Consider the following 11,145-nt stretch of genomic DNA (forward strand, 5'->3'; position numbering starts at 1 on the left):
GTATAATTAGTAAGCTGATGCATACAGTGGGGCAAAACATTATTTAGTCAGCCACCAATTGTGCAAGTTATCCCACTTAAAAAGATGAGAGAGGCCTGTAATTTTCATCATAGGTACACTTCAACTATGACAGACAAAATGAGAAAAAAAATCCAGAAAATCACATTGTAGGATTTTTTATGAATGTATTTGCAAATTATGGTGGAAAATAAGTATTTGGTCAATAACAAAAGTTTATCTCAATACTTTGTTATATACCCTTTGTTGGCAATGACAGAGGTCAAACGTTTTCTGTAAGTCTTCACAAGGTTTTCACACACTGTTGCTGGTATTTTGGCCCATTCCTCCATGCAGATCTCCACTAGAGCAGTGATGTTTTGGGGCTGTTGCTAGGCAACACAGACTTTCAACTCCCTCCAAAGTTTTTCTATGGGGTTGAGATCTGGAGACTGGATAGGCCAAATGCTTCTTACGAAGCCACTCCTTCGTTGCCCGGGCGGTGTGTTTGGGATCATTGTCATGCTGAAAGACCCAGCCACGTTTCATCTTCAATGCCCTTGCTGATGGAAGGAGGTTTTCACTCAAAATCTCACAATACATGGCCCCATTCATTCTTTCCTTTACACGGATCAGTCGTCCTGGTCCCTTTGCAGGAAAACAGCCCCAAAGCATTATGTTTCCACCCCCATGCTTCACAGTAGGTATGGTGTTCTTTGGATGCAACTCAGCATTCTTTGTTCTCCAAATACGACGAGTTTAGTTTTTACCAAAAAGTTATATTTTGGTTTCATCTGACCATATGGAATTCTCCCAATCTTCTTCTGGATCATCCAAATGCTCTCTAGCAAACTTCAGACGGGCCTGGACATGTACTGGATTAAGCAGGGGGACACGTCTGGCACTGCAGGATTTGAGTCCCTGGCGGCGTAGTGTGTTACTGATGGTAGGCTTTGTTACTTTGGTCCCAGCTCTCTGCAGGTCATTCACTAGGTCCCCCCGTGTGGTTCTGGGATTTTTGCTCACCGTTCTTGTGATCATTTTAACCCCACGGGGTGAGATCTTGCGTGGAGCCCCAGATCGAGGGAGATTATCAGTGGTCTTGTATGTCTTCCATTTCCTAATAATTGCTCCCACAGTTGATTTCTTCAAACCAAGCTGCTTACCTATTGCAGATGCAGTCTTCCCAGCCTGGTGCAGGTCTACAATTTAGTTTCTGGTGTCCTTTGACAGCTCTTTGGTCTTGGCCATAGTGGAGTTTGGAGTGTGACTGTTTGAGGTTGTGGACAGGTGTCTTTTATACTGATAACAAGTTCAAACAGGTGCCATTAATACAGGTAACAAGTGGAGGACAGTCTGTGAGAGCCAGAAATCTTGCTTGTTTGTAGGTGACCAAATACTTATTTTCCACCATAATTTGCAAATAAATTCATTAAAAATCCTACAATGTGGTTTTCAGGATTTTTTTCTTCTCATTTTGTCTGTCATAGTTGAAGTGTACCTATGATGGAAATTACAGGCCTCTCTCATCGTTTTAAGTGGGAGCACTTGCACAATTGGTGGCTGACTAAATACTTTTTTTGCCCCACTGTAGGTGTGTGCCTTTCCAAATCATGTCCAATCAAATGAATTTACCACATGTGGACTCCAATCAAGTTGTAGAAAAATCTCAAGGATGATCAATGGAAACAGGATGCACCTGAGCTCAATTTTAAGTCTCATAGCAAAGGGTCTGAATACTTATTTAAATAAGGTATTCCTGTTTATATATATATATATATATATATATATACATACATACACACACACACACATTTGCTCAAATAAAAAAACAATTAAACTTGTTTTCACTTTGTCATTATGGGTTGTGTATAGATTGATGAGGATTTATTTTTTTTAAAATCCATTTTAGAAAAAGGCTGTAACGTAACAAAATATGGAAATAGGGAAGGGGTCTAAATATTTTCCGAATGCAATGTATATTATTTAGGCTAAGGAAGGTATTTATGAATCTACCTACATAAAAAAAACTGGTTTGGAGAGCTTTCACACAAAGGGGCCGATTCTGACCCAAATTAAGTGTGTGTAAATGGAACTTAATTACTTTTTTATGCACTTTTCTCTCTATGGGTATTCTGACCTTGAACTTAAAAATGGGCCCGATTCATACTTAGGAAATGTATGCCTTTCCTACGCACTCCTCAGTAGTTGGTATTCAGACTTACCTTAAGGGCTTTGCAGGCGTGGTTCCCTTGCACGCTGAATACATTTAACCGCTGAAAACCCTCCCACTTGCTGGCCAACAGAATTTCTTGTGCCATTTTCATTCAATAGGGTTTTCATTACATTTAACTAAAGCCATACCTTTAAATTTGGTGTAGCCTTAAATACAAATTTCTCGACAGACTCATTAGAATATATTATTTAGGGTTAGGAAAGTATTTATGAATAATAAAAAAACAGGTTTGGAGAGCCTTTACGCACTAAATATATTGGTGAATCAAAAATAGTGGTTTGATTCATCCTGAAAGTTGGCATATGCAATTGTTCAATCCATGAACTATTGGAAGGTAAGTACAATAGGGGTTGAACAGTAGCTAGTAGCTACCGAATGTCATTATCATACACAATATCAATTGTGTGAGGGATCCTGAGAGGATTCCTGTGAGTAGGCAGAGACTAATAGAGAGTAATGGGAAGAATATGTGCTTCAGTAAGGTAGGTTTCTTGGCATTCATAGCTATGGTTGTCAATTGTACTCCAGAACTCGATGGAAAGTCACATAAAATAGAGGTTGTGGTGGCAGCTGCAGAGAAATACTTGAGACTGCAAGGTTTTACTGCAGAACAGTTGCAGGGGGTGTTGAGCCATAGTGTTCTGTCCTCCCAGACTGTTGGTAGGGTAAAATCGTGGAATGGGGTGGTGTTTATTTTTTTTTAGAGGGCTAATAGTTGGCAGGATAATTTTTCCTTTTCCCCAATTTTACAATACTGTATCACAAAGATTAAAAATAATAATAATTTAAATGTAACCTCTATTTAACTAGGCAAGCCAGTTAAGAACACATTCTTATTTACAACGACAGCCAAACCCCTATGGGACTCCCAATCACGGCCAGTTGTGATACAGCCTGGAATCTAACCAGGGTCTGTAATGACACCTCTTACACTGAGATGCAGTGCCTTAGACCGCTTCGCATCTCGGGAGCCTAAATGTTGGTAGACAGTGAATAGCCTCACACTCCAGTACAGTAGGTGGCGGTGCATGCACCTTAAATTGGATGCGATCCGCCAACAATCCTAAACTAGAGAAATTGTGCAAATGAATAAAGTTGTGATGCATGCTTTTCTGAAGGAAAAGTATTGGTGCACAGAGAAGGGAAACAATTATAGGGGGGAAAAAATGACAGCTGTAAAGAACTCGGATTATATATATTTTTTTACTTCTAAAGCACGTCAGCCGTTATCTGATGGCAAACATCTAGTAGTGAATTGAATACCACACGTGACTGGCTCAACTGTTCTGGGGAACTATGGTAAGCTTCATAATGTTAAATAATGTGACAGGTGAAATGAAGAACGCAATCTGCTTTATTTCCTAATCTATTGCACAAATTGACTGCAGCACAGGAGGTTGGTGGCACCTTAATTGGGGAGGACGGACACGTGGTTATGGCTGGAGCAGAATCAATGGAAAGGTATCATCAAACACATTATGAGCAGACCCCCCCCTCAGCAGCAGGTATTAACTTAAATACATTTGAATATTTGTAGTTACGTTTTAAAAACCACGTTTGTCTTCGATACCATTCCATTACAGCCATTATTATGAGCTGTCCTCCTCTCAGCAGCCTCCACTGGTGGAAAGTCCAGGCGTTTAATTAAAACCTTCTAGAAATCAGCAATGACGCTATACTGTCATGTGTGCATGGCTTCAGAAGCCTATAGGTTGGGTCTCAATTACATCCCTGCAAGTTATAAGAACAGCATTTCATTAACTTCACTGTGGAAAAGGTGATACGCTTCAGTTTGCTGCCAAATGACTGGTTTCACAACTCCAGTGATAAGGTCAAATGGATCTAAAAGAATTGTCATTTACATTTCCAATCCCCTTATCCAGATTAAGTCATTTACCTAGCCCTTATCAATTTGTAAATTACAGGGCATGGAGAATGGTGTTATTTGTCAGAAAAAAAGTAATGTTTTTCCACTTGGAACTGACAGGTTACTCGACCTTCATTGTTCCACACGCATAAAGGTGGTGGAATTCAAGTCAAAGTCAGAATAAGCATATCTGTAAACACACCTCCATTTCTGCAATCTCCATCCCAAACGAATACCTGGCTGGCACATGCATTTCCCCATGCTTAAGTTCAAAGTCAGAATGCGGTAAAAAAATTAAGTCCCATGTAGGAATTCCCCCCTATGTAAATAGTTAATGATTAATTAATAAAATAATGTAGTGTAATGTCTTTTTTCCGTAAATAACACACCAAAATGCAAACAAACAATAAAGGGGTTTATTCATCATCACTGCCAGCACTATTATTATCATCACAATAATTTCCATCAATGATAGGGTCTGCTCTGTGTGTATTAAGACAAGAATCAAGTGCACCAATTCATTTTTCCTCAGGTTTGAATGTTTGTTGTAACAAAAACATAGCAAAAAAATGGTGTGCATATAATATTTATATTAAAAAAAAAAGTAAAATAAAACTGTTTACATTATAAAAAAAAAAATCTGAATTTCCCTGTGCTCATTAATATTGATTAGGGTTTCATTTTAAGGACCCACCCTGATTTTAAAGCTTTGTTCTAAAAGCAGAAATTAAATGAGGCTGTGAATATTCATTATGTACAAACATCAATATTTTTGAGCACAGGGATACCTTAATGAAGGGCCACACCCCATTGGTCTGACGAGTCTTTACTTTTTTCGACTGCGATTGACTGGTCACACTTTTGCCCCTTCTCTCTCTGTCCTGTGATGCGCACCCTCCAAGAAACCATGTTGACAGTTGTGATCAGCGTAAGGAATGTTTGGGAATTTTCTTAGAACTGCGTAAGTCAAAAACATGGATGTCAGGTCAAATGAAAACTTCTAGGTGAAAAGACAGAAAGTAAAAGAGACAGACAGGACTCACGTTTTTGAGGAACTCCTCAGCGACGATACGGGCCCTGGCATTGACAGACAGCTTCATCTCACTGATCTCCTTGTCGATCTCTTCCATGAAATGGATGACGAAGTCCACCAGCTTGTGTTTGTACATCTGCTCTGTGTGGAAGTTGGTGATGAGGAAACTGATGTCATAGCCCTGCGGACAAATGAAGGAGAGGGGGAGAGATAAAGGAGGGGAATGATGAGTAAACACTGAGGCCGTTTTGCTCTTTGCACTGCCAATTGTTTTCTATATAAACATTTTATTTGAAAGTGTGAAAATATGACCGCTTGAGTTCTCTAAGAGGGGAACAAACATTATCATAATGTTTCAACTCAAACTGTTGGTTGCACCACCAGTCCCTCTCATTTCTCACCTCCACTGGTTTCCTCCTCAGGATGAAGAAGTTCTCTGCTCTCATCATCATGAAGCGCATGAACTTATGGCACAGGATCTTCTCAATCTCATCTGCCTTCAGGGACACAGCAAATCACACAGCAGTCAGACTTAGCACCCACCAATCACAGGCTACAGCTCTAAAAGCCAGCAATCATACACCAGGTAGTAAAAAACAACTAATCACAGTATACATTTCATGTCTATGACAAACCAGCAAACAATCATCCTCACATAACAGGGGGGAAAAGGGTACAGCTGAGCTTACATCTCTGCACTTCTGTTAGGGTAACGACAATGACGTTGAAAAATATCCCTAAATATGAATAAAGCATGAAAGTCACCTAAATCACGCATGTCAACTGCACCGAAGGACAAGTTAAACACGTTGGAATAAGTAGTCTCACTGACCTGCTTGACAGCGATGCTGACTCGGACTGAGTTGATGGAGCCCTCGATAAGAACCTTCTCCTTGTCATTACGACTGATGATGACTGGCTGCAGCAGCAACTCTTTACTGCTCCTGAGGGGGATAGCATACACATGCTAGGTCAAACACACTCTCCTGAGGGGGATAGCATACACATGATAGGTCAAACACACTCTCCTGAGGGTGATAGCATACACATGCTAGGTCAAACACACTCTCCTGAGGGGGATAGCATACACATGCTAGGTCAAACACACTCTCCTGAGGGGGATAGCATACACATGCTAGGTCAAACACACTCTCCTGAGGGGGATAGCATACACATGCTAGGTCAAACACACTCTCCTGAGGGGGATAACATACACATGCTAGGTCAAACACACTCTCCTGAGGGGGATAACATACACATGATAGGTCAAACACACTCTCCTGAGGGGGATAACATACACATGATAGGTCAAACACACTCTCCTGAGGGGGATAGCATACACATGCTAGGTCAAACACACTCTCCTGAGGGGGATAACATACACATGATAGGTCAAACACACTCTCCTGAGGGGGATAACATACACATGATAGGTCAAACACACTCTCCTGAGGGGGATAACATACACATGATAGGTCAAACACACTCTCCTGAGGGGGATAACATACACATGCTAGGTCAAACACACTCTCCTGAGGGGGATAACATACACATGATAGGTCAAACACACTCTCCTGAGGGGGATAACATACACATGATAGGTCAAACACACTCTCCTGAGGGGGATAACATACACATGATAGGTCAAACACACTCTCCTGAGGGGGATAACATACACATGATAGGTCAAACACACTCTCCTGAGGGGGATAGCATACACATGCTAGGTCAAACACACTCTCCTGAGGGGGATAACATACACATGATAGGTCAAACACACTCTCCTGAGGGGGATAACATACACATGATAGGTCAAACACACTCTCCTGAGGGGGATAACATACACCTGCAAGGTCAAATACCCGAAAACACACACTATCCCGCACACAGACAGACACACAGGGACTCACCGGACCTCCACCTCTGGCTTGTTGTGGCGCTCCACCACCTGAGAGGAGAAGTTCTCCAGACAGAGGGCGGCCTGCAGCGTGGCACGCACAGCGTTGAGGTACGGGCGCAGAGTTGCTGTCTGAGGGAGAAAGAGAGGAAGAGGAGGAAAAAAAGTTAGAAGATGAGGGGATATCTCCCATACACTCCACCAAATACCCCTACCACGCTTTACTTAGCTACTATAACGAAGATGCCCTTTCCCTAAATCCTATTTTACATCCAAGAGGGGGAGTGAACTGGACCGCAGCCTCTGCCTCTCTTACCACCAAATACCACCTCACTCCACCCTACTATCCTCTAAAACTATTAGCTAAAAAAGGCCCTTACCCTTATTCCTACACCACCACCTCTCCTTACAAACTGAGGGCAAAAGTAGTCAGGCATGCAGGCCTAGACCTGCAGCTAAAATTCTTGGCATACTGTGTCTTCCATAGCAATGGCTCGTGGTTGGGCTGACAACACAGCTCAGCAGTGCGTATTTGATACTGCGGTTTCTAAAAGCTCAACACTGGTTTCACCATCCCAGAAACTCAAACACAGTCAGTAAAAATTCAAATAGGCCTAACAACCCAAATGCAAAACAATAATGTTGACTGTGGAACATGAGTGAAGTCACCATTAAATTGATACATCCAGGAGTCCCTCAAGTATATTGACCACATGAGTACAGTGCATTCGAAAAGTATTCAGAACCTCTTAATTTGATTTAACTAAGCAAGTTCCCCCTTGACTTTTTCCACATTTTGTTTGATTACAGCCTTATTCTAAAATAGATGAAATTGTTTCCCCTCCCTCAATCTACACATAACATAATGACAAGGCAAAAACAGGTTTTTAGAAATGTTTGCTATGTTTTACATTGAATAAAGCCTATAATAGATAAGGATGGTGTGTACACATTGGCTCTGGCCTAGGGCCAGTCGAGTGCACTGCCACTACATGCATTTTCAGAATGACAATATCTAGCTACTTCAATCCAGTCTGCATCTGATTTGGGCCGAGAAAACATTTGATTTGAAATGTTATTTGTCACATGTGACGCATACAACAGGTGTAGTAGACCTTACCTTGATCCTCACTCAGAAGTGAGTTTATTTGCAATTTTTCTTCTTTTTTTTAAGTAAGAAAATATTTGCAACCTTTTTTTTTTTTATAAACTAAAGTAACAATATAACAAGGTTATATACAGGGGGTACCGGTACTGAGTCAACGTGTAGGGGTACAGGTTAGTCGATGTAATTGAGGTAATATGTACATGTAGGTAGCGCTAAAGTGACTATGCATAGATAATAAACAGAGATTAGCAGCAGTGTAAAAAAGAGGGTCAATGCAAATAGTCTGGGTAGCCATTTGATTAACTGTTCAGCAGTCTTATGGCTTGCAGGGTAGAAGCTGTTAAGGAGCATTTTGGATGTAGACTTGGCGCTCCGGTACTGGGCTGTAACAGAGCAAACAGTCTATGACTTGGCTGGCTAGAGTCTTTGACAATTTTTAGGGCCTTCCTCTGACACCGCCATATATAGAGCTCCTGGATGACAAGAAGCTTGGCCCCAGTGAAGTACTGGGCTGTTCGCACTACTCTCTGTAGCACCTTGCGTCAGATGCCAAGCAGTTACCATACCAAGCGGTGATGCTCTCGATGGTGCAGCTGTAGAACTTTTTGAGAATCTGAGGACCCATGCCAAATCATTTCAGTCTCCTTAGGGGGAATAGGCATTGTTGAGCCCTCTTCACGACTGTATTGGTGTTTTTGGACCATGACAGTTTGTTATTGATGTGGACACCAAGGAACTTGAAGCTCTCAAACCCGCTCCACTGCAGCCCCGTCGATGTAAATGGGGGCGGACATTTCAGTGGGCAAGTCTTACTGCAACCCTATGTGTGTGAAGTGCAATTAAGAGAAATCTAGAGACTTTGGACCTACCTACTGCAAAGCAAAATAATTCAGGCGAGATGCAAGTGCATAACTTATGGTGGTGAGGACAAATGAAAGCAAATGTTGAGACAGCATACCTCTTAAATACCTAGGCTGTCTGCTTGAGATTAGAGATCTCTGCTAACTAGTTAGCCTCTTCTACCAGCTTGTCTTTGAAAATATATCGATGTGGCATGGGGATCTTTACTCATGGCAATCATTTTTTGTATAAACCAGCTTGATAGATGACGTAAAATTACAGACGTGAGCTCCCTGCTTCACCATTACAGATAGCTAGCTAATAGTTACCCGAAAATGTATGTTTATATTTATGCATACATTTGAAAGGATACTTTAGTTTACAGTATTTGGCACTAACTTCCAAACTAACAAACTAACCTTGTATCTAGCTACATCACTGGCTAAAAACAGATTCTCCCTTTTGGGTGGGGATGCTAACTGACGTTAGCTAAGCTAGCTAGCCACCAAACCAAATCTAGCAATAAACATACACATTAACGCAAGCAAGGCTCGACATACTGCTCATCGTATGACTGATGTTGAAATAATGTCGAAATGTCTTTATTTTTATTGTAAAAATGATAGCTACATTCTCTTACCATTTCTCTGTATCCGCTGGGGGAAGACGGAAGTACACTTACCAAGGCTCTTCCGTGACCCTCTGCGCTCACTGGAACACACTATGTACAAAACTTCATAGGGGAGCCTATTTCGTTAAGACAAAGACTTTTCTATACAATTAATTGTTTGAATGTAGCAGACAAACATGTAATACTTGTATTTTATTTTAAAAAGTAATTGTTGGCGGTTTTCATTATTTGGTTACACAATTTCCCAATTTACATAGGATGAGAACATTTTGATAATATAATTCACAAGCAGCAAAATGTTAATACAAAATAGAATTCTGAATTATTTTGGGTTCTCTCATTCTTCATATGAGAACAGTACTCAATCTATAAATGGTTAAACTGAATGATAAGGATTTTGTCTCATTATTCTTATCATTCTAAAACCTGTCTGACTGGTGTTTTCTTCCTTATAAGGTAAAAGGATCTCTCCACTATTTTGCCAATAGGGGGGAAATTTACGAAGGTCTGTTTCCATAATCTTAGTGGGTTTTATGGTACAATAATCTGATTCTGTATTATTAACGATTTAATTTTGTGATTCTAAAAGAGCTGCAGTGTGCAAGCTTCTGCTCCAGAGCCAGATTCTGTCCCATTAGATATTTGCATTTGTTGAGTGTGCAAGCCCCATGTGTAAATTGACTAAACTACATATGATCTTGAAAACGATTATACCGTTATACACTTAAAATTGCCCTGTTGTGTAATTAGCTCCTACACTCAAGCCGCCACTAAATGCATGTCATGTGAACTGACAACAGAAAGAGAATGAGAGACTCTGAAGATGCTGTGTAGTAATAGAAAAAAAAAAATAGAATGACAAATCAAATAAATATGTAGGCTACATGTATGCACTGCAGAGGCCCGTTGGAGGCTTGACAAGTTAAGAACATCAGAACATTGAAAAATATATATAAATTAATGTGTCTGCGTTAATGTTCATAAAACTCCACAGACCTGCTCTTGCACAGTGGAACCCAGAACGATATGTGACCCCTTGATTACAGCGACACCATTTTGCCGAGGACACCCAAACCAGAGTAGCCACCACAAAGCCCAAGAGCCTGACCCTTTCTGGAAGTTGCTGTAGCCCTGCTTGGGATATTTAGCCTATATTGGCTATTGGTTGAGACGCAGCGCCAGTTCTAGCTTGGTAGGCTATGTCGGGGTAGGAAAATGGAAATTGGGCCAAGTTGGAGATAATGCATTTAGGTTATAGTTTCTAAAATAATATATATATTTTAGAGTTTGAGATGCATGAATACACCACACTAAAAGCTAGATTTGTATGGCTGTTTTAAAATGAATTGCCTGCACATTAACGATTTATGTTCACTACTTTATTAAATCTATGAAAATCAATTATATACATTGATAGTCCACCGCTCTGTTTTATTTTATTCTGAAATAAGGTATATTGTAACCATGTGTTCAAGCTAATCAAATCAAAGTTTACTTAGCGCTGTCATTTTTGAACCAAGGGGTGCTCCAATCATT

General features: G+C 40.6%; 1 protein-coding gene across 1 annotated transcript; it reads right to left on the bottom strand.

The window, feature by feature from the left end:
- Positions 1–4,494: 4,494 nt before the first annotated feature.
- LOC110494296 (actin-related protein 2/3 complex subunit 4) lies at positions 4,495–10,749 on the bottom strand. Its single transcript, XM_036950379.1, has 7 exons — positions 10,606–10,749; positions 9,619–9,699; positions 7,044–7,162; positions 5,966–6,077; positions 5,535–5,630; positions 5,144–5,314; positions 4,495–5,057 (listed from the first exon to the last, which is right to left on the bottom strand). Exons 2-7 carry the CDS (start codon positions 9,619–9,621, stop codon positions 5,052–5,054), a joined length of 507 nt encoding a protein of 168 aa, XP_036806274.1. The 5' UTR covers positions 9,622–9,699; positions 10,606–10,749; the 3' UTR covers positions 4,495–5,051.
- Positions 10,750–11,145: the final 396 nt, after the last annotated feature.

The sequence above is a fragment of the Oncorhynchus mykiss genome, chromosome 17, assembly GCF_013265735.2.
Source record: "Oncorhynchus mykiss isolate Arlee chromosome 17, USDA_OmykA_1.1, whole genome shotgun sequence".
Lineage (NCBI taxonomy): Eukaryota > Metazoa > Chordata > Actinopteri > Salmoniformes > Salmonidae > Oncorhynchus > Oncorhynchus mykiss.

Bases quoted from the DNA above. Each gene is read 5' to 3' on its own strand.
- LOC110494296 (XM_036950379.1), bottom strand. The intron at 6,078-7,043 runs GTGAGTCCCTGT...TATCCCCCTCAG, and splicing joins AAGCCAGAGGTGGAGGTCCG to GAGCAGTAAAGAGTTGCTGC. The intron at 5,315-5,534 runs GTGAGAAATGAG...ATTTGTCCGCAG, and splicing joins TGAGGAGGAAACCAGTGGAG to GGCTATGACATCAGTTTCCT.